The sequence below is a fragment of the Sinocyclocheilus rhinocerous genome, unplaced genomic scaffold, assembly GCF_001515625.1.
Source record: "Sinocyclocheilus rhinocerous isolate Xijiao unplaced genomic scaffold, SAMN03320098_v1.1 scaffold113, whole genome shotgun sequence".
Classification (NCBI taxonomy): Eukaryota; Metazoa; Chordata; class Actinopteri; order Cypriniformes; family Cyprinidae; genus Sinocyclocheilus; species Sinocyclocheilus rhinocerous.
Window position 1 is genome coordinate 2,912,585 of NW_015646846.1, and position 25,024 is coordinate 2,937,608.

The 25,024-nt window shown below is 38.1% G+C and overlaps 1 protein-coding gene across 2 annotated transcripts in view; it reads left to right on the plus strand.

Annotated features, from left to right (window-relative positions):
- The window catches only part of LOC107708172 (metabotropic glutamate receptor 4-like), a 127,721-nt gene that overhangs the window by 53,951 nt on the left and 48,746 nt on the right, over positions 1–25,024 (plus strand). For both annotated transcript variants that reach the window (XM_016512342.1, XM_016512343.1), the window contains exons 3-5: positions 3,729–3,864; positions 5,221–5,375; positions 7,464–7,604. In XM_016512342.1, coding sequence (XP_016367828.1) covers positions 3,729–3,864; positions 5,221–5,375; positions 7,464–7,604 — 432 coding nt within the window. The remainder of the gene's footprint in view (positions 1–3,728; positions 3,865–5,220; positions 5,376–7,463; positions 7,605–25,024) is intronic.

The following is a 25,024-nucleotide window of genomic DNA, read 5'->3' on the forward strand; positions in this document are numbered from 1 at the left end:
TTATATATAGCATACAAGATTCAGTCTGACGTTTTCTCTACTTTGTGATTCCTCTCCACAGGCTTCTCTCAAAAACCGTGCATGCCTGATTCTGGGCGAGGTGCAAATGCAGTACAGATTTCGGTTGATAAAAGTGCCTTGCTAAAAGGGATTTTTGAAATGTATGTATAAGTTAGATATCCCAGTTGATGCTGTGGATTGCCAGGGTTCTTTATCATGTTGAAGTCTGTGGGAGTTCTTGAGGAAAACATGACAGACATCCACTCACTCGTGAAAATGCGACGCTGTCATCCCTTTTAAATCGAACACTGTAAACCCAGACAGAGGCATAAAGTCTCAAATCCAAAGCCAAAACTTTTGCTTCAAGAAAGAAGACAAACAATTTTTTTCCTCCGTTGTGTGCTGCTTCAGAAATGTGTAGAATAATGGATCAGCTTCCTTTTCACAAGTGAAAATAGAAATTGCAATAATAGAAAACCTTTATTACTGAAAATGTGCTATTTAAATAAATGGTTCATGAAGAAATTATTATTTTTTGTCATTTGCTCATTTTTAATGAGACTTTCATTGAATGAGAACTTTCATTTCAGTCTGTTTCTCACACAAAGGCTTCAAAAGACTTTGAATATAGCGCTATAGCACACAACTCATATAGACCAATTTTATTATACCTTTAGGGTGATTTCCTGTCCTTGAAGCTTCAGTCCCTGTTTATTATAATTGAATAGAAAACAGTCACCAGAACATTGTTCAGAATTATTTTTTTGTTCCACAGAAGATAGACAGTCATGCAGATTTTAAATGACATGAGGGAGAGTAAATGATGACAGCATATTTATGTTTTGGGTGAACTGTCCCTTTAATTGTTCCTGAAGACAGGCTAAAATGGATGCTTTGTTAGTATCTTCTCTTTAGCTTTTTTCACAATGTGTCTGGAAAGGATAATTGACCCTGCCACAAATCAGAGTATCAACTTCTGACATCCTGTCACTTTGGGCTCACTCAGGGCTTGACTCTGAATGTGTCATTGCTATTGTTAGAACCTTCTCACAACATTAGGTCGTGGCTCTTTTTGTCATGTATATTTCCCTAAAGACCCTATAAAAATGGTTTGACATGCAGTTTTCCTGTGCTGTTGTATTTATTTTGGCAACACTTAAGTTGGACATTTATTTTTTTATTTTTTTATTTTTTTATCAATTGCCATCATGGAGAATTATTACTTTTTTAATCTTGATGGTGTAGTCATAGCATCTGCCAGCAGGGGCTAATTGGGCGATGTTAACCAGTCAAACCTTGACCCCCGGGTCTAATAAAGATTCCCATTCTAAAGAACATTTTATCTCTAATTACACTATCAAATTATTGTTACTTCTACTTTATTGGAGGTTTCTTAATATACTGAATATTCCATTCGTTTCTATGGACACAGCGGACAGAAACCCGAGCTCCTTTCAAAAATCTGGATGTTGGTTCTAAAAAAGAAGTAAATAAATAGAAAACTGACCTACCCACACAAAGAACTCTTATAACTCAGTCAGTTCCTCCATCTTATCAGTACCCATCTGTTCTCAGATCACCCCTCCTGCTGTTCATTATTTTTGATTAAGCATCAAATATGACCCTGCTGGAAATGCTTGTGCATATTTTGGTCAATTTGCACAAGACATGCTTACAGGAATGCATCAAAACACCATTTGTTCCTTTTACCATGCCATTTATTCCTATTAAAATAAATATGCTAAATTTGATTAAAATAGAATTCTATCACAACAGCTTGAAGACCAGAACCGGACTGACACTGCAACCAATGGTGTGAGTTTGGGACAGGGTGACCAGTGGCAAATGGAAGGGTTTGGGAAACCTGTTTGGAAACAATAATTATTTTTTGCAATTTTCATTTTCGTCTGTCTGTCTTAATTTTTGCAATTCTGTTTGGTAGTAGCCGCAATTTAACAAACTATTTACATTTTTGTAACTACTGTAAAATACATTAAAAACGAAAATAGTTGCATACACACCCACCCAAGTCACTGTGACTTGTCCGCTACATATCTGTCTCATTCAGTGACATGTGGAGTTCCTACCTTGAAGCCTTCAGTCATTCAAAATATCTCCTGACTCAAAGTAACATATGCACACAGCAGAGGGCTGCAAGTGACTGCAAGACTCCCGCCGTTAGGAAGCCTCTCCATATGGCATCTTTGAGGGTTCTCTTTTCTGGCTAATTAACGCCTTTGATACAAATCAGTGTTCCTCTCTCAGCGAGGACAGGTCAAACGCTTTTGAAAACGCCCTCTCCTTGGAACGGCAACCATCGGTTTGTGTGGAAGTTTACAAGGGCTCTGTGTTTTCACGGAAAGGATGTGAGAAGTTTAATGAGCTTATTATTATGCTTTTTTTTTTGCAGTTAATCTGCATATGACTATTTGCTGATATGACAGGAGGTTAATTCAAGGCATCTGTGAAAGGAAGATAGATATGTAACGGTTGGAGTTTTCAAAGATGCGACTTTCTACAACAAAAGATTACAACAAAAGAGTTAGGGCATTTGTTAAACATACAGTAAAGTACATGATAACAAAACAAAAAACTGATAATGAGAACTGATGCAATTTAAGGACCCAGCAGAGCAAAACTTTAACACATTGGGGTTCCAAAGCTAAACAATGAAGTTTCTCTGTAGAACATCCAGATTTTTCTACCGTTAAGATGGAAAACACATCACATTCATTTGATTTTCCTTTTTTGCTACTCAGGACTCATTGAAGGTACTAGTTGTAAAGTGGGATTTTGGAGGTGAGAGAAGCCAATAATCTGGTGAGAATTCAGATGCCCGAGGCAAGATATGACATGACCAAAACAGCATAATTACCCATGATGACATCCTTTTATGATTTTTACAGAGAGGGAAACAAGAACATATATAAAACATATTTACATATTTGGCAATGCTTTTATTCACAGCAAATTGCATTGCATTTAGAATTTTTTTTCATCAGTTTTATGCGTTCTCATTGTGCTTTACTGTTTGAGCTACGCAGGGTTTTTGATCAGTCAAAAAATGAAATACATATTTAGATATATATACGTATATCATGCATGTATCAGATATATGTTACTTTTATTGGGTTCTACTACAGGAAAGCATATACTTAGTATGATATTTTTTTGTTTTTTTTTACTCAGAATCTTGTTCTAGCTGTTGATCTCAGTCGACCGTGCAGATAAAATGATAAGGATAAAGCAAGCCACTTGATTTCAACGTAGTGTATAACGTCTCAGGTTACTTGTGTAACCATGGTTCCCTGAGGGGAACGACACTGTGGCTCTGTGGTTTAAAACAATTTAAAACATTGTTCTGTTCGAGTGCACTGTAAAAAATGTTTTGTCAGGTAACCTAAAAATGTGCTTCGTGTGGTAACTGGATTTATTCAAATCAAACATATGATTTAATATATCTGAATAGACCCGAATACAATAGGTCACGCCAACAAAAGTCATTTCTAAAGGTCAGATGAGGTAGAAACAGCTCCTTATGATAACAGTTGCCTATTTTTACAGCATATATTTGAGCTGCCAAACATAGCAACGTCTCCCTCAACCAGTGCCATGAGTTTGGACAGGACTACTCATAATAAGCTGTTCAGTGGGGAATCTTTCAATGTGTGATTCCATATTTTGCAACTAATAATAATGCCACCTTTTCTCTTTTTTTTTCTCTGCAGGAAGTGTGTGTATCTCACAGTCTGTGAAAATCCCCCGTGAGCCGAAACCAGGGGAGTTTGATAAGATAATTCAGAGACTAGGAGAAAATCCGAATGCGAGGGTTGTTATTATATTTGCAAACGAGGATGATATAAGGTGAGTATATTTTGTTGTTTTTAAATTGGCATCTATCTTGAAGATTTTTTTTTTTGGAAATCATAAGTTCTTTTATTGTAGTTATATGATAAAACAGTTAAACTCATTTCTGCTATTAATTAATTTGTGCAGAGTTACAAAGTTTATAAAACAAACATTAAAATGGGTATTGCTTTCTAAAATAGCATCTGAAATACACAAAAGGACTTTGCAGGGTGGTGAAAAACTCATTTCCCTGACCTCTATTATAACATGTTTAATTTGCCCCATGGGAATGTCTAAAACGCCCCAGCACTGAGCACCTGGAGTACCTAATCAGAACTATTAGAACCCAGCTGTGCTCAGAAAAACTGACAAAAAGCCTTCACTTAAATGTGCTATTAGACATCCATTGAATAATAATCGTTTTAATTTGAAGGAATAATTATGGTCAAACTTTTTCAATTTGTTGCTTGCTTAAGCGTTCAGGATGACTGTTTAATCATGCTTCTCTAATTATTGTTTGTCAGCCATTGTCCTTGAGTTCATGGCTTGTGCATCTATGTTCACATCGATGCACCTGTAATTCAGAAAGTATTGAAAAAAGTCTTCATAAACATGAATATGAAATCAAAATTGACCCTTTGTACTTTATACATATTCTTGGTTTTATTGTGCATGACATTCCAAAGATATCGTTCATCAGAATGTAATAACTTGTTTCCTATTCAACTGATGGCACCTTGACAATGCAGATTGTTGATTAATATTAATCAATATCCAAATAGCTATTTACACATTGTTTTAGGCTTTTTTTGTTAGTTAATGCTTCATTTTGCAAGTAAAATGAGTTGTGAATGCTGTTTCATGTTTAATGTAGGTAAATAAATTGCAGCGAGGGCGTAGCTGCCAAAGATGTGGGCGAATTTTTATGCAGTTATTAAAAATATTGATAAGTTACTGGCATATAAGCCCATAAAATGCATTCCACGGCTTACGGATAGACACTGTGTGCAAAGACGCTTTAAGTCTGTTTCTGTTTAAAAGACAGAAAATGATTTTGTGTGCGCTGCCTGAAACATACTTTATTGAGCCATTATTATCTTGGGGAAATGCTTTTGCTGTCAGTTGTGCATGACTAATTTTGACATCAATTGCTTCCGTGCCTGACGGAGAATGTTTAGAAATTTCAGCGCTGAGCAGTGTCAATACTGACCTTTCAATAACATATTGATTTGTAGTTACTGTAAATGGAGAATCACCAAAGCACCACAGAAAGTAGACAATAATTGCAAACAAGTAATTAGAGTTGATGTGACTCAGAGAGCAAAGCCTATATTCAACATTTTATGGAAACTGCCGCTCATCTTTTAACAGGCGGCTACTGCAGGCGGCAAAAAAAGCCAATCAGACGGGTCACTTCCTGTGGGTGGGGTCAGATAGCTGGGGCTCGAAGATATCGCCTGTGCTTCACCAGGAGGAAATGGCCGAGGGGGCTGTCACCATCCTACCCAAACGACAGAGCATTAGAGGCAAGTGACAGATTAAATCCTCCGCTTGTCAGTGGTTGCTCTCATCCATTAGAGACCAGTTCTGAACCAGAGTGTGTGCTTAATGTTTTCTGACAACACTTTAGCTACTGGTGATGCATTTAATAAGCATAACAAGTTATGGTGCATGCATAGTGTTAAAGGGGTGATATGATGCTTTTTTAAAGATCATTATTTTGTGTATTTGGTGTAACAGAATATGTTGACATGCTTTAATGTTCAAAAAACACATTATTTTTCAAATACTGTACATTATTGTAGGTCCTATATGCCCCGCCTCTCTCAAACGCTTGGTTTTCTACAAAGTCCCTCCTTCCGACAAGCGCAGTCTGCTCTGATTGGCCAGCTGACCCAGTGCATTGTGATTGGCCGAACACCGCAAGCACTCGTCGGAAATGTAACGCTCCTTACCATAATCGCGAGCTTCATCTTTCAAAATAAATGTAAAGACAGAGCCCGAATTTTACAGGAATTTTACTGAAACCACGCCTTCTTTCTTTGCGTGCACATTTGGGCGCATTATGCAAATATTTCCACATAGTGAGGTAGATATGTGGGGGCGTGTTAGAACGAGCCGTTTTAGGGGGGCGTGGCAGAGTCTTAACTTTGATAAAGAATATCTCTTTGGTTTTGAGACTTTAGTCTTTGCAACTTCAGGGATCTTATCTATGCACAATCAGCTTGTAACACTCCAAAGAGAAAGGAAAACTTGAAATCGCATCATATGACCCCTTTAAAGGAATAGTTCACTCAAAAACAAAAAAATCCTCTAAATACATGATTTTCTTTCTTCAGTGGAACACAAAAAGAAGTCTTTGTAGTATCTTTATGCAGACAAGTCTGTTAAATTCTTAAAAACGCACAGTTCCAAAAAAGCTCAGTATAAGTGGTCAGTGGGCCTTTATTCCAAGTCTTCCTAAGCCATGTAAAGGCTTTTTTTTTTTTTTTACAAGTAAACTCTACAAACTATACGCTAACTTTTATTTTAGAGCCTGTGAAATCTGATTCCCCCCAAAACTGTTTGTCTATTCTATGTTGTATAATGTAAATCAATAAAAAAATAAAAATAAAACATTGCATTTTTTATTTTTTCTAAGTAATGTGCTGCACAATATCTTCGTGTAATAATAATGATGATAATAAGATGTATTTAAACATTACACATTATTATTATTATTATTAATAGGAATACAACAAAGATATGTTTTTTTTTTATTCAAACAGTATATTTGACAAAAATGCAATGTTTTGTTGTAAATTGTTAGATTTTGTATTATGTTAAATCTTGCAACATATATAAAAAAATAATAATAATAATTGAAAACATTATACATATTATTATTATTACTCTAAGAATTACATTTTACTATACAATAGTAATATATTGTAGTGTAACTAATGCAATTTATGTACATTTCTTTGTTAAACCAGACTTTTATTTTGGAAGATTGTTGTGGAGTTTCAGTGTGCATTTGCCGATAGCTTTTATAAAATGAAACGCTCATGAAGTGAACTCTCAGAGCAGCTCTGGAGATGAAGTTCATGTGGAGTGTTTTCACATAGTGAGACAGAAGATGCTGAAAACACCATGAGCATCATGCATGCTTGAGAATATATAGCAGAATATATTTAGCCTAGATCTAGACGATCAGGTGAGTGGTGCTAAGTATCAATATTGTGCGTTTATTTTTTTTCTGATAAATGTCAATATCAATTTATCGTCCATTCCTATTTGTGTGTCTTACTTTTTTTTTCAGTTCAGACTTTATGGTCCTTTTTGGAGCTTGACTGCTGTGGTAACTATGAACTGTTCTTCGAAAATGTTCCTTTTGTGTTTCACAGAAAAAAGATCAACTAGTTTGAACTAACATGAGGATGAGCAAATGGTGACAGATTTTTCATTTTTGTGTGAACTATTCATAGCAAAATAGAACATTCTCGGTGAGACAATAATGATGTTAGATGCAAATGTTCCGTCAAATCATGTTGCTTTCTGAAGTTCATTGGCTGAGAGCTTTGACTCTGACAGAGCGCATTAAAGTGACACAGATCTCATCGATCTACCCTCAGGCTTTGATCGCTACTTCACCAGCCGCACACTCGAGAACAACCGGAGGAATATCTGGTTTGCGGAATACTGGGAGAACAATTTCAACTGCAAGCTCAGCCGCCATGCCTTGAAGAAGGGATCCGGCATTAAGAAATGCACAAGTAAGAATCTCTCCCTCTCCTTCTGGCAACACTCCATTTCACAGAGCTCCATAAAAGGGAGAAAGTGAGCAAAGGGAGAAGCCAAATCTATCGTAAAAGACTTGGCCTGCTGTTCTCAGATCGTCTGAAATGGGCTTTTGTTTACACCAGAGTCTGATTAGTCATACCACAGCAAAGCTGTTCTACGTCTGATGTTTTCTGATGCACAGCAGCAGCAGCATCCCTGCACTAAGCACACAGAACCAATACAATCCAGCCAATTGGATAAGAGATGATGATCTTTAATTGATTCGAGCCTTCTCTCAGGGGAAGAGCCGCCCATGGTGGCCCCGTCAGCTACGAGTACAGCCCTGGTCAGAGCCTGTCCTTTCGGCTGTGGAGAAAGGTTGACTCCTAGCAACACATTTCAGGTTTCATCCAATCAGTGCGGGTTGCGATCTTACGAGGAGGGATTTCAACAGGCAGACCTTCTCGAGGGTGGCTACAGTAGCGCGTCTAATTCTCAGCATATAGCCTACCAAGCATTACAGTGCTTACTGCACTGCACCAGTAAGCAGGGCAGGATATTAACCTCGCACTTCAGTATCGGTGCAGTGACCTCCTACAGCGCGTGGAAGTCAGATTATTTGCAACTGTAGCAAAGGGGGCTCACTGAAACGTTGCAGCGCTCTAAATGTCACCGTGCATAATCCCTGTCAGTGGGCTCACTTGTAATGGCTGGCCTTTTGCGTGCTTCAAGAAGTGTCTGGCCTGAAACAAAATCCATTGCTCCGCCACAACATAATGAATCACTTTTTCTTTATGCTAATTGCTGCACCCACGAGAAAATTCATCATTGTTACCTCACATTCTTGAATAGCCAGTGATGATTAAATGCAGTGCTTCTATTCACTTGATTAAAAAATACGGTAGGGTGTTTTTGCGTGCGTGAATGAGATGCAAAACATGCCACTCAGGACAGCTTTTACTTTCTTTTATGGTAGTTTTGCGGTCGATATATTTCCTACGTGCTTTTGTTACACCCAAGGGCTCACATCTGAATTTTTGGCAGCTTAATCTTTTAAAAAATGACATCAAATGAAAAGTTAATTTACAACAAAACATTGCATTTTATTTATTTATTTGTCAAATAAAGGTGTCGCATAACAGATTTTGTATATTGTTAAAATTATAATAACAATCATAGTCATTATTATTGTTATTATGCATTTAATCATAAGTTATGATGCATGCATAGTGTTAAAGGAATAGTTACTACTATCCTCATGCGTCACTTTCCAATATATGTTTATTATTATTATGATTATTGTGAGACTTTATAATTAAATTATTTTCATGTAATTAACCTTTTTTTTAATCAAACTTATTGATGTTTTTAGCAGCGACATAGTAGGGGTGTTCGATTCCAGGTTTTTCGGAGTCGACTCCCACTGAAGGAGTCGATGGAATCGTTTACATCTACTTTACATCAAAACAGGGACAGGAATAACACAAGATTGCAGTCTTTGTTACACACTTCATTTATTTTTTAATTGGACTAATTTGGGCAGTCACGCTAAACGTGTGTTGTTTAGTAAGGCGAATTTAAGGCATTACCGACTCCTACGGTATATAAAACATTTTTATAAAATCTATAAAACATGTAATAGGCAGAAAAATGTACAGTACAATAATTACATAAATACAGAAATATTGTATGTTTTTGTGTATATGTAAGTAAATATACATTATGTAAAGTACAAATACTCATGAGACCCAATGAGATATAATAATTAAAAAACAAAGGATAAAAACACATTATGTAACTCTTTACAAGTAAGCTAATTAAACAATAATAAACTGTAAATTACAGTGACAATGAATGCAGAACTCACAATTTATATATAGACTATTAATGTACTATGTAGAGACTACAATTTATGAACTATACATTAACTACAAACTTATGGGTTGCAAATGATTCAGAAGTACTTTATTATTTATTTAGTAATTTATCAGACGCTTTTATCCAAAGCGACTTACAAATGAGGACAACAGAAGCAATCAATTTATTACTGTAAACTTTTTATTATTATTATTATTATTAATACTCTAAGAGGTAAGTTTTTCTTTATGCTAATTGCTGCGCCCACTAGAAAATGCATCATTGCTATCTCACATTCTTGAATAGCTATATTGGTGATTAAATGATGGTGATGGTTATTAAATTAAATTTGCTTGATTTAAAACAACCACAACAAAAAATATGTAGGGTATTTTTGTGTGCACAACTCAGCACAGCATTTTCTTTCTTTTATGGTAGTTTTGCATTCAAATGTATTTCTAGCATGCTTTTGCTACACCCAAGGGGTTCACATTTGAAAACAGGAGGCATGATAGTGTATGTGAGCAGAACTGCACATATACTGACATCAGGCTTGATTATTCATATAAAGAAAAATTCGGCATTTGCCATGCACATTATAGCAGATTTATAATGCCACATGGGAAATGAAAATGGTGTTAGACTGTTTGCACAGCTTTATTAGTTCATGAAAACGACCACACATTGAAATACAATGCAGTTTTAACTGGGTTGCATCCTCTAACAGCTTTGTCTCAAAGGGAGGATGTAATATTTGTCTGAAAGCAGATGCACTACGAGGCCACTACGACTGTGGCTTGCTGAACCTTTATCATTCGCTGTGGAATCTGGAGTTAGCATAGCGACAGTCTCGCGGGTCTGGGTGTTTTCGATGCTGTAATAACTGCTGACCGAGATTAACAGTCAAGATCTGCATGTATTTTCCATTAAGGTTTAGCTTGCATGGTTGGATTGTTATGATTAGACAAGTTGTTTTGTAGTCTCCAAGCAAGCATGGCATAATTATTCGCACGCAATGATATTGTGTAGTGAAAATGCTAAATGTAAGTTTTCAATGTCTCCTAGCATGCCGCGCGTGCTGTCCATAGAAGACCCGTGCTTTCTGAGAAAATTCTGTCTGCTTTGCACATTGTCATTGGCACAGTGAGGAGCTGTTGTTTTTTAGTCATCTAGACAGACTACAGTGTAAATATAGCCTTAGAGGGACAATGCTAATGCATGAGTCAACAGGCACCCACAGATTTGCCCAAATTCCAGCTGACATTTTCGATAATGACTAATGTGATGGAGGATCTGTGAAACATATTTGTGGTATGAATCAAAGCTGATTCTGTGACATCAGTGCCTTTCATCCCTTTCATTAGCTGTGAGCTGGGTTTTACATACAATATGCAAACTATTATATGCAGTATTTCATACCAGTTGCACCTCACTCTGCTATTTATTTATTTATTTATTTATAAAGGTCTATGAAACATCAAATTAGCTTATTCAACCAATATATGATGTACGTTTTGTGCTTGTAAACATTACGTACTAAACAATGAGACTTATTGTTTAGTACGTAATGTTTACAAGCACAAAACGTACATTTTTGTACATTTTGACTGATGCTGAAACTTACAATTTGGATGTATTTACAGCTAAAAAAACTTAAAATATTTACAAATCTTTTATATCATTAAGATATGTGTATCAATGCATTTAAAAAAAATAATAATTTTATGGATAAACGATTTAGATTTTTAGACCCCTTAATCTACCCCCAACCATAAACATACCTTTTTTTAGCGAAAATAAAAAATATATAAAACTTAATAGACCGAAACATGCAGGGAAATTATGTTTAGTAACAATATAGCATTAAAAAGACTTTTTTGAGTCACTATTTCCACTCCTACCTCTAAACCTAACCATAACCATTTCTTAAAAATATGTACAGCATAACAGACAGACAAGAGCAATCACAATAATTTATTTATAGCAAAAATGTCAAAAGCGGTACCAAAAGTAGTCCAAATGATGATGCGTTGCAGTTGCAGTCCTCTCTGATGGAATACAATAGTTTTGTGTGAGGTGAAGCAGAATTTAATTTGTTATTTGCTGAAAATATTATGCAGATTATTATCCCGATCCACTCCGTGAAGGAGCGCATTTCTCATTCAAACACACCTGATCAGAAACACGGCATGTCACAATCTGTGATAAAGCAGACAAGAGCCATTGAGCATTCGATTTTACTGCCATAAAATCTGCTGTAAAGCTTCTTGAAGCTGCAGATTTTTAATTTGTAACGAGCGTGGTAGTGCGGGTATTGCTGCTCAGGATAGAGATGAAGATCGTTAAATAAAGGCTTGAGTTCTGTTTCATTCCTCCTGTCCGCCAGAGGCGGTGCTTAAGCACTAGTGGATTATAGCAGCGCCAGCTCGATAGTTCGAGATTATTTGATTTGGAGAGTTTTTTTGCTTATTGGCCATATTTTGCTGATATATTGATAACACTTATTGCTTCTCGGTACTAACCGTTGGCTAGTGTTACCGAGCAATTTACTGACGGTTCCCCGGTGAGTTTATTGTTGTGTGTTCAGATTGGTGAACAGTGCTTCTCAGTGCTATCCGGTGGCCAGCGTGTTTTTTTTTCTTTCTATAGCCTTCCTCACTAACTTCATCTCTTACATACAAATCTGTCAAACACTTTGTGCCTCTCGGTGCTATCCGGTGGCTAGTGTTTTTTCTAAGCTGATACACTGACAGTTCCCCGTTAACTTTATTACTCTATACGGATTTTCCCATGTTGGTATAGTGACGGTCCTCTGCTATTTATCACTTTTACATACAAATTCTGTAAAACATCTTGTGCTTCTCGGAGCTATCCGGAAGCTACTGTTTCGCCATGCTGATACGTTGGCGGTTCCCCACTAACCTTACCACTTAAATAAGGATTTTGTGAAACACTTCGTGCTTCTCGGTGCTATCTGGTGGCTAGTGTTTTTCCATGCTGATAGGTTGATTGTTCCCTGCTATTTTCTAGGCAGATTTTGTGATACATTGTGCTCCCCAGTGCAATCCGACGGCCAGTTGTCAAGTACTTAACAGTGTATACTATTATTGCGGTGATCATGGCTCACAGTTATATTGCTGCTGGATTCCCATTAAAGGTCCCCTGAAGTGCCTTGAAACACGCAGCATTATTCTATGTGGTGACGTAATTTCAACTGAAACAGGAAGAGAGGGCGGGACATATCGAGCAGCCCCGCCCCCTTTTTAAAATAGCCAATAGCGTTTTGTTTATATCTGCTCGGGCCAGAGCCGTTGAGCTCGGTAAAGCCGCATTTGACAGCCACAGTCTAATAGATTACCCCCTAGATTCAATATGAAACTCTTAGTAAAACAAAATAGTGGTCATAATCATGCTGAGGCTGTGTAGTTGTAAAAGTTTTTAATATATGCCGACTCGTGCATATGATCTTCTCCGTGCGATCGCGTCTCTGGACCGGAGCCAAAGTCCAGATCAGACTGTGTGCGCTGCCGCGGTTCTCGTGAAACATCGTGAAACCAGACCTCATTTGCACCAATCGAAAGCATATGTACACTGTCTGAATCGTTCCCTATCCCCTACATTGTGCACTTCGAGTCATTCACTGTACAAGAAATACTACACTGTGAACAAGTGACCGATCTCAGCTGCTTCAGCGTCTATTTGTAGTGCAGGGGGCGGGCGCTTCGGATTCTAGAGAGCATTTGATTGGTCAGAAGATTTGATGAGAAGATGAAGTACGATGTGACGGCAAAAAAAATTTTGAGCCGTTTTGGAGGAAGTGACGAACTAAAAGCTTTGAATGCTTATATCTTCTAAATGCGAATTTTGTCACTGTTTTGGAGCACACTGCCTTATAGATAACCTTAAGACTAACATATTGATACTAACACCCAAAAAACTTTAATTTTGATTTCATGGGGACTTTAACATGTAAGCTGTGCCCTAATACTCTTCTACCTGACGACGGCCACAATGTTTGTCTGTCCTGCTTGGGAATTCAGCATTTGAGAGAGGCTCTCACGGACCCGTGTTTGCACTGTAGCCTCTTACCTATGTCAGAGAGATGGCTCCGTCTCGCCGAATTGGACCCCAAGTCCACAGTGAGACTCGGATGAACAAAGCAGCAACCCACCACATGGAATGGGAAACACTGTGCATCTGCGGCTACCGGTGCCCTCCCCATCTAAGAAGACAATGTCACGGAATGAGCAGGTAGATGAAGCTTCTCTTACTAAAACAGTTGCTGTCCTTTCGTCAGAGATGTCAGAGATAAAACGCCTTCTTCAGACACTCCAGCCTTTTATGCCTGCCTCACCTATAGCTATTACACAGGAAGATGAGGAGGAGTTCCAGTAAGAGAATGGATGATTAACCTTTTAGTTCCTTTTCTCCTCCGTCTCTTGCTGACTTTGACGTGCTCTCTACAAGTGCGTCTGTCTCACTTTTGATACCTTTTTGATACCGGTATCGCTTTTGATACCGGATGATACCTTATGCCGAGTTCACACTGCACGATTTTCAAACTCATCGGATCGCCGTTGTTTTCACACTGCGTGACTATCTGGGGTAGCATTCAGTTGTTGCTGTGTTCACACTGCACGATGGAACGATGACAGGAGGCTACACACTGCATGACTTCACAATAGGAAGAATCGCCGACAGCTCTGTCTGGTCCGCAAACTACGTTCCACAACAAAACACACACCTGAAAATAGCCCAATTGCTTTCGAGGGGGTCCCCCAATAAAAATCGCTTAGGGGGGAAAATACACATTTTTTGGCGGGGTTCTCCTGGTACAATTCACATTCCAGGGCCAAAATATCACCTTATTGGGGTCGCTTCAACCTGCGGACATAAAAAAACAACCGGCGGCAATCGCGGATTTGGCAACACTTGCCCGCAAACTACGTTTCATATAACTCCTCTCCAGATGTGGGTTGCTCACTTAGGGCTGGATAATTAGCCAGTGCAGCCAGCCCAGTCCAATGTCTTTTTTAGACAGTCTTCGGCTGGATCTAATCTGCTATGGTACCATGCAAGGATTTCATTGCAGAATTTTTGAACTACCTTGCACCTAAACGGCAGTCTAAGACTGCCCGTACATTGACATACACTGCCTGTACACCGTTTGGCATCCGGATCCAGCCCGTCTGCAGCTTTGGGTTTGGCCTCTGGGGCCGACTGTCTCTTAACAGATTGTGAACCTGCTGTTGTTCATACCATAACTAGTGCTAGAGCTGCATCCACACATCAGCTCTATGCAGCCTGTTGGAGGATTTTCTCATCATGGTGCGAGGAGCGTGGGTTAGATCCTACACGCTGTGACGTTCCTGGAGTTCTCCGTTTTTTTTGCATATTTTGGATTCAGGCAAAGCAGCCTCCACACTGAAGGTATATGTTGTGGCCATTTCTGCGCATCATGTACTGGTTAATGGTTCTTCTCTTGGTTCTCATACTCTTTGATTGGAGTTTTTGAAGGGTGCGAGACAGTTGAGACCAGCTCGTAACCCCCGTTTTCCTGGATGGAATTTGCCACTTGTTCTTGATTTTGTCTGTCTGCCACCATTTGAGCCTTTGCAGACAGCTGACCTGAAACTGATATCTTTAAAAGCTGCTTTTTTGTTGGCAATTGCTTCTGCTAAGCTTGTAAGTGAGTTAACATGCTTTGTCCGTTAGTGAGTTATGTATGCATTGGTTGCAGGATGATTCTGGTGTTGTGCTCTGACCAAATCCTTTTTTTCTATTTAAAGTTCTGCTTCCGCAGTTTATAAATCAGTCAATCAATTTGGCGGCTTTTCAGTCAGCACCAGAGTCAAACCAGGGATCAAGGGATCACCTTTTGTGTCCTGTGTGAGCCCTGAAGGGCTATGTGGCTGCTACCATTCATCTTAGAAGCACAGATTAGGAAAGGGTCTGCTGTGTCAAAACAGAGATTGTCAAATTGGATTGTGGAGGTTATCACTACGGCATACAAGAAAGCCCAAAATTCTTTGCCAGAGGGTATCTCTTGTCATTCCACTAGGGCTGTGTCTACGTCTTGGGCTGCTTTCAGAGAAGTCTCTATGGCGGATATCTGTGCTGCTGCTACTTGGGCTTCCCTATGTACTTTTGCCCGCTTCTTCAAACTCAACTTTACTACCCCTCATGCTGTCAGTTCAGCAGTTCTTCAGGAGCAACCTTGAATTTTTTTCAGGTGAGTGGCATAACTATGTTCGTAGGAGTCATCCACTAGTACCGAGACCGATGGCTGTGCTAGTGTATCTATTATACTCGAGGCTCAGCCTACGTCACCGCGTGACTTTTTTAGTATATAACTAGTAATGAAGTAACGTTGAGTTTCTTCATTAAAAGCTTATTGTATTACTGTATTAAATGCTCACTGTATTATGTAGAGTATGGGAGAGAGATGGACTGAGTGAGTGTGATTACCTGCATCTGATCAATCTGTGAATATTCACAGATATCTCATATTCACAATAAAACATTAGTATGAATGTCCGCTGAGGAAAGCAATATCTTTGTCATACTATCCGTTCATCTTTTAAGGGTGATTTCAGATGACAGCACTGCTCAGTGCATTTGTTGGCTGCATCTTACAACCCTCTTGTCGCCATCTAATGACGGAATAATGTAACTAAAATCACCATCACGAACACACACACATGCTTCCCAATACTAAACACTATTATTAAATACTACTATTATTTACATAAAATATTATTATTGAATAATAATATTTAATAAACAACAACAGCCATCATAAAAAGTCCAGAAGATCTGGCCGAGGTGAGGCTGCTCTCAGCGGGTTCATGAGCGCTGAACGGTCGCTGACGCCCTGGAGCTCACATCTCCAAAAACGTTGAACCAGATTTTCAAATAAACGTTATCTTTATTAATAAACCACATATTTGAAGTCTAAACAAGTACATTCTTGCCTAAAAACTCTTAAAACTACATTCTGTGACACAAAAACAGTATTATTTATAAAATTATAGTGGATTTGGGCATCTGCCATGTGTGTGTGTATATATATATATATATATATATATATATAGTCACAGAGATGCAGCTTCAGTTTAACCCAGCTGAGTGTTCACTCACAGGTTATTTCTAGTAATTTTAAGTTCACATTGATTCGGACATGCCTGAAAGTGGTGTTGACCAAATGAGTGAGTTGTTTACTCTGTAATTAGTCAGTCCTGTTCACACAGTTTGACCCGATTATGTGGATTTGTGCACTGATGGTGTAATCAACCAATGCCAGTATTTTGCCATTCCCTCTTCTCATTGGCGTCATGCTCTAGGAGCTCAGTGAGAACACATTGAGCTCAAGGGAGGTCCCCCGCTGAAGCTTAATCCGCTGATGACGCTGTTGGAGAGTGCTACTTCAGAAAAAACAGTGATATAGAAGACATCTGATGTCATATTTCTCATTTAAATTGAGTTCTCTTTTTTTGCAGTAAGGTCAACAGTTAAAGCAAAACACAAACAGCACACATATATTTTTTCACCTTAAGGCATGTTATCCTGGATCTCACTTTTATTGGCATGCTGTCAGTTTATTCAGTGGATGCCATTCATGAAACAAGTGCAGGACAAATTTCTGTATTAATCATTTGGAAAACCATTGCTACATAAATGGCTTCATTCACATTTCATGAATGAGGTCCAATGCACACACTGAAATTGATTTGATTTGATTTTAAATTGTGACATCATGATCAACAGGCATCATCGGTCGTATATAATCAAGGAGGTGTGTTCTGAATAACTCATGTCTGTCCATCAATCACAAGAGTGATACTGCTGTTAGGTAAAGAAAGACCTTTTTGGGTGCAAAAAACTTTGCAAACTGACCTTGAGAAACGTAATATAAAAATCTGAAATTGCATTTCATGACCATCATGATCTGTGATCGGTGTAATATATACAGTAAGGGCTCATGTAAAGACGTTCTTCGTCACATTTTATCTATATATATACTGTATGTATATATATATATATATATATATATTGTGGCGGGAGGAGCAAAAGACAGACACAGTGGGTGTGGCGTCAGGCCTCGGAGAGGCTTTTATTAACACAAAATCAACATAAAGTGTCCAGAAACGAAGTTTTCAAAAGAGTTCCGCATGTAATGCAGTGGGCATTTACATGCAGCAGACATGCCCCTTCCAACGGAACATTCAAATTAGCTAAATTCTGGGTAGAAAATAACCATTTGTATCTAAATTATGACCATTTCTATTGAAAAAAAATACTAAAATTGTAATTGCACCTCAGGAAACATAAAATAATTTTAAAAATGCATTTTATGACCCCTTTAACAAGTAACAACAGTAACAAATAAATACTGTATCAAATGTATGGCTAATTGTTAGTTAATTCATTAAGTAAGGGATAATGAACATCCAGCCGGTTGTTATTGCAGAATAACCCCCGACAGGGTGATCTGGACCCTGATGCGAAGCGGACATTTAAGTCATAAAGGACATTTAAGGATACAGTGCTGTCATACCACTTATTACACAAAATCAACATAAAGTGTCCAGAAACGGGAAAAAAGTGTTCAAAATAAACAGGGGACCTGGTGTCCTCGTCGTGCTGCGGGGTTCGTGAAGGGAAGGGCAGTGTTCAGGAAGGAAGGGTCCAGGTAAGGGGCGGAGTCCGGCGGCCGCACGCACTCCCCTCTCTGGTCCGGGGCGCGAGGGGCGGAGGCTTCTTTCAGCGGCTTCATCCTTCTCTCTGCCCACGGCGCAGGAAGGGACTAGACGGCCCGGCATCCTGGTCCGACGGCCGTGTAATGGGTGCGGTAGCTCGCATCTTTGGTGGCACGGAGATCCCTCAACGCTCCCTTCCTGGACCCACGAGGACACCAGCGTGCATGCACGGGGAAGAGACCGGTCTTCCGAGCAAATAAATACTGTATCAAATGTATGGCTAATTGTTAGTTAATTCATTAAGTAAGGGATAATGAACATCCAGCCGGTTGTTATTGCAGAATAACCCCCGACAGGGTGATCTGGACCCTGATGCGAAGCGGACATTTAAGTCATAAAGGACATTTAAGGATACAGTGCTGTCATACCACTTATTACACAACATTTCACCACATAAATAATTATGGCGATAAAAAAATATTTTAAAATCTTAGCAGTTTGTTAGTTATCTTATAATCCATTACAGCGTACAAAACAATCGTAGCAAAATGGCAGCAGCTGCATTTGAAATGAGAGAGCGAGTCCGCGATACCAGAATGACATAATTAAATAATTGTACACAATTTTGAATCAAGTTTTAATATTTTATTAGCTAAACAAATGCAAAGCTTCCACCAAGAAAAAACTGTTCTTGGCAAGAGTATAGTGCCGACTTCAGTTACCCGAATGAGCCTGTGTTATTAGTTTTTACCGGCTGTTATCGAGGCATAACATACCTCGGAATGTCGCGACTGACCAATCAGAATCAAGTATTCCACAGAGCCATGTAATAACTAAAGTTTATTGTAAAGTGTTACCAAGAAATGTTTCTTGAGCACAAAATCAGCATATTAGAATGATTTCTGAAGGATCGTTGAAGACTAGATTAATGGTGGACGTCTTTCAAAATTGTAAAAAAAAAATAAAAATCATACCAACCCTAACGGTACATTCACACGGGGCGTCTGCATCGATACGCTTGATGGAGGGCGTTTCTGAAGCTTGGTGCTGACATGACTGTCATAGTGACAACAGCCAATCACATTAGTTTTCTGGTGTTGCATGATCGCTATTGGCTAGTGCTGAACCAGAGTATTTGCATAAGGTGATCTTATTGGCTGACGCCTGCGTTGGCGCTTGAAAAATGTTCAACATCTGCCGCGAGCAACGGACCCAACGCGACGCAACGGACCCACAATTCAGTTCGGCAACGCTTGACGTCACTCCATTCAAAGTAAACGAGAGGCGTTGACGTAAACGTTTGATTGGCTTTGTGTGTTAAATTTACTCCAAAAACACATCAGTGCATCTTGTTGAATTGAATTCAGATAATGCATCAGATAGCAAGTTAATGAGTACAGGAATGTATAGCATGACTGATTTATCAGAGAGAATGCAATGCTTAAATATAAAGACTGTGTTGACCCCCATGCTTATTGAAGATCCCAGCAGCCAGAGATAGCAGAGCGCGCTACATCAATGCTGCGATTTTCCAGCCCTCACAAAAGCCCTCTGGTTACTGTCGGATTAAAAGGCTGGATATCTCAGCGTTCAGCACTCTCTGCCTCTCCTCCTCTCTACCTCATTCCTATTCTCTATCTCTCGCTCTCTGTCTTTCTCTGTTTGTAGCACTCGGCTCTGCTTTTATCAGGCAAAACGGCCTCAAAAAGTGTAATTTGCACTATTCGGTGACTCCTGTTACAAAGTAATGAACGATTCAAAACTTAGCTTCTGATTTAATTCAACACATTTAGAACAAAACCTCATGTGTATGTATTAAGGTAAGTGCAAGTGTAACTAATTGAAAAGGCATTCAGATATAAGCTATAAAATGGAAAGATTGGTAATAAATGCACTGCTTTTAGACTTTTCCCATGACATCCTAAGTGTATTTTGTGTATTTTTAACGAAAGCACAGATTTCTTGGCTCATGATAAATCCACTTGGGCTTGTTCTAAATTGCAGAAATTGCATTCTCAGTTAAAACAAATAAATAAATATAATTTTTTGAAGTAAACATCAATGTCTAATGCACACTTAGCTTGAATTGAGTTGTTAGTTTGGCAGTCGAATGGACCATTGGTCTGTGGAATCATCTTTTGTCAGCTGTCTGGATCAGTCTGATCATTGGTGTGATGACGCTGTAAAGATCTCTACCTCCTATTCTCTATCTCTCGCTCTCTGTCTTTCTCTGTTTGTAGCACTCGGCTCTGCTTTTATCAGGGTTGAACATACAGGAAATTTTCCATGCAGAGAGCAGCTTGTGATTATGGATGGCACATGTTGAGATGGATCTCTGTGATATCCGAGGATGGGAGGACAAAGTTTAGCTTGTTGACATCTGTTTGCTGTAGCTTTGTGATTTCACTGCTCTCTTGAGTAAGGGGACATGCAACCTGACTTTGAGTCCATTTTATTGCGTTTTCTCAGTGTTTTTCGTAGGTTGTGACCCAAAATAGCCAAATAATCCTGCATTGATAGAATCGGAAAATAAATAGGCATAGCAACTTATAAAAGACCAATGCGCTTTTAAGGACATTTTATTTGTACAGTTTTGATACTCATCTTGGATTCTGAAGCAGAACTGGTTGAAAACCACTAATCTAATTTGCTTGCTACTCAGTGGCTTAATCAAATTGCATAGCACAAGTCTTATTCCTGCCAATTGTTTGAGTGCAATACATGTGCACATTGTCTGAAGCTGAGTAGCATCTGACTGATGCTGGTAAATATATATTAGCCCGGTTATTGATTGTACACAAAATGCCTCATTTAACTAGTTTCAAAAGGAATAAATGTTGGGGGAAATGTATTATCCCATTGCTGCTGGCAAAATAGCTTAATTTGATCCATGATCTTTCCATTTGCCAAATTTAAATGACCGGAAAAACAGCACCAGTGCCAACAATTAAAGCTTATTGTTGGTTTAACCTAGAATTTTCAATCTGAATTATTTTTACAGAATATATATTTGAGTTGTTAGTTTGGCAGTCGAATGGACCATTGGTCTGTGGAATCATCTTTTGTCAGCTGTCTGGATCAGTCTGATCATTGGTGTGATGACGCTGTAAAGATGCACTCAGATGTGCTGTATTGTGCAGCGCTGTGCCACTTAATGCTGACAGCGATCGCTATGATGGCCGCCTGTGGCCTTCCTGAAATTATGAAAAAAATGTTCAGCGTTCAGCGTTGTTTAAGAAAATAGTAAGCAAGGTCTTTCAGTGATCCGCTGCACTGCACTTACAATGCAAGAATAACTTAATCAGTATCTTTGTTTTATTTTCACCTAAAATATTTAAACTATATTAAAACTATAATTTAAGTGTGGTACATAAATCACCTGTCTGGATGACTGGATGCATATGGAAATTATATGCAGATGAGGCTGTGCATAATAAGCTGTTTAAGCTTGTATGCACAATCTTCTGCTAATTTGGATTGGCACGTCTCAGAGAATGTGAAAACTGTTTTATAAATCTGAAAATGTATGTGTATATGCAAAACTTGCCATCATAACACCTCCTCTCCTGTATAAGTAGCAACAAAACCTAGCACAGAAACTCACTTGTAGTAACTCACATGAATCTCCTGCAGTTAACTGCTACACTGTTACAAATGTAAATAAAACAAGCATAAAAGTAGTACATTTTACAAGAAAATACTGTTTCAGTCTTTCTACTTCAAAATTTCATGTTTAATTCAATGTTACTTTACATTTCTTTAATTATTTGTGAGTGAAAATTGTTTCAAAGGCAATTTTGTTTCAGTGTAGTGAAGCATAGCACGTTAAAATGTAACTTTTTTCACCATATGTAATGCACAGTGTTGGCAGGAAGTGAATGGAAGAAAAGGATGGTTAAATCACAAACATTTGCACAGAAATTGCTTTTTGAGCAAAGCAATATACAGCAGAGTAAACTCTTCATGTACCCGTCCACAACCTCAGCACAAGCTCTACTCATTGTTTGCATGTCTTCTTCCTTGCAACATACACTCACTGGTGGTTGTAAGGCAATATTCTCTGTGAAAACTGCATTGGATTTGGTGTTTATTGTGAAATGTGGTATATAAATTTACATTTACACTTAACATTTAATCATTTAGCAGACGCAACTTACAAATAAAAATTAATACACTTAGTTTAAATTGAAAATGTATTCATGTTATGCATCTGACATTAATAGTATAGAAAAATAAAATAATTATATAAAGTGTTTATTTAATTGAAACTTTGTACACCGTTTTTAGATTAAACTTAGAACAAGGTGAATATTTTCCAGAAAATATTTGAATACTTTGATTTTGCTTAAGTACAATGACATTTTTATTTTCAATGTACTGAAGCTAAAGCAAATTATTAAAATATTTAGCCAGTTATTTAATTTAGGAAATGTATAACACACACACACACAATAAATGGCTCCCACAATAGGGCTATTTTAACAACAATAAGACACAAGACATCCTTGTTGGTATTCAAAAAGTGTTGAAGGATGTCCCCCAGGGGCAATTCATTGGATTTGGATTGCCAAGCTTTAACAGAGAAACTTGAGGTGCTTTGGTTCCCTACAAAACCTCCGTCAGGCTTGTGTTGCTCAGAGAGGAGTGGCGGAGGAGATGTCATATGTCTTAAATGTTTTGCATGGGAGCGTTGATCAAAAGGCAGGACCCATCTTTCATCCAGAAGAGATGTCTGATAAATGCAGAGGTGATGCAGATTCCATCTATTATCACCATCCCACCTAAATTGGAACAATGTTTCGGATGGATTATAGAGGTGGGCTTGTAAACAAAAGGATGTTGGTTCGATCCCTATAAAGAGCACACTTGAGTCATCAACATTGTGCCCTTGAGCAGTAAGTGAAATTGGAAGTCGCTTTGTATAAATGCTAAAGTTTGACTTACAAACTAAAACATTTAAAGGGGTCATATGATGCGATTTCATTTTTTCCTTTCTCTTTAGAGTGTTACAAGCTCTTGGTGCATAAAGAAGATCTGTAAAGTTGCAAAGACTAAAGTCTCAAATCCACAGAGATATTCTTTATAAAAGTTAAGAGTTAGCCACACCTACCTAAAACGGCTCGTTCGAACACGCCCCCACATACCTACCTCACTATGTGGGAAGATTTGCATAAAGCCCCCAAATGTTCACGCAAAGAAAGAAAGCGTAACTTTTATTCTCGCGTTTCAAAAAGGCGGGGCATAGAGGAGAAACAATAATGTACAGTATGTGGAAAATAATGTTTTTTTTTTACTTTAAACCGCATAAACACATTTCATTACACCAAATACACAAAATAATGTTCTTTTTAGCAGCATCATATGACCCCTTTAAAGAGATTGTTGAAGTTTTTTTTCATGTATATGTAAAATACTATTAAGATTTGAATTGTCTGAACCTAAGATGAAAAGCCTGAAGCCTCTCAACAAATAATACCTGAATTATTTCTGAAAGGCCAGAAATAATTACCCTTCTTCTTTGCTTGCTGGAGGGATTTTGAGGTCCGAGATCCAAAACTAATGTATGCAACATTTAAAGCAGTCATTCTGTCCTTTAAATCAATTATAGCAGCTATCTCTATGCTGAATATTTTAATTCATTTGCAGAAAGTGAATGGATTGCTTTTATACAGTAAGTGCATTCAGAGACTGGCACTCCTTGAGTAGCACGCACACCCCAGCCATTTCTATAGACCGCTCACATTGTGTCTGAATCAAAAGCACTTTGTATCAAGATTTTTTTTTTTACCGTTGTTGAGGTTAAGGGTACAGCAGAGTTTCCACAAACCCCTTTGAGAAGAGAATCACTCGTCCGAAACCACAAACAAGAGACTTAAGTGAGACAAAAGGCTCTGGAGGTTTTTCTGGCAAATGGGGGGAGTCAGAGCCATTATTCCCAGTGAGATCAGAGCCCTCGGAGCAGGACAGCAAGTGTCTTTAAAGCCCCGGAGCAGCGTGAGGTACTGCAGGTTACGAGCGTGCTACTCTGTCACGGCCCCCGTCTCTGCCACATTTCAGCCCCCAACAAACTCTCTGAGATGCCTCCCTTAATTGGAAAGGATTCCTCAAACGGTGCAGGGCCCAATGGTATAGGGAACGTGGATGTGCTTAGAATGTAAGGATGAGGAGTTTGTGCTTGTAACTGTGTCGGATCTGGAGGACAGGTGTTTTGTTTTTTGTTTTGTTTTCAATCAATTATGTTTACATATGCACATACATGCAGATTTTAATTGAGTCAGTTCAATACAGTATGATATAGATACACTATGTCAATATTTGATGAGAAAATTCAAATGAAGATGTTTCGGATTTGTAGGATTTTGCATGCACAGGCCAGGTGTTTTGTTTTGTTGTCAATCAATTATTTTTACATGTATGCATATAAGTAGAATAAATGAACTGAATCAATTAGATAGGTTTATATTTGGTGAGAAAATGCCACATGAAGATAAAATCAAAATTTATTTACTTTGTTTATTTGTGATTTTCTTTGTTTGTTTGGTTTTTGTTTTGTCAATTCATTATGTCACATAATTGAATATTGCAGAATAACTGAATTGAATTGAATTATCAGATATGCCAATATTTGGTGAGAAAATGTCCCATATGAAGATAAAATCAAAATGTATACTTTTTATTTTAAATTATTTAACTTTTTTATTATATATTTTTGTTTTGTTTGTTTTGCCAATCAATGATTTTTGCAGAATATGCAGAATGCAGAACCTATGCAGAATAATTGAATTTAATTGAACTGAATAAATCAGATATGCCAATATTTGGTAAGAAAATGCCCCATATGATTTATATGAATATAT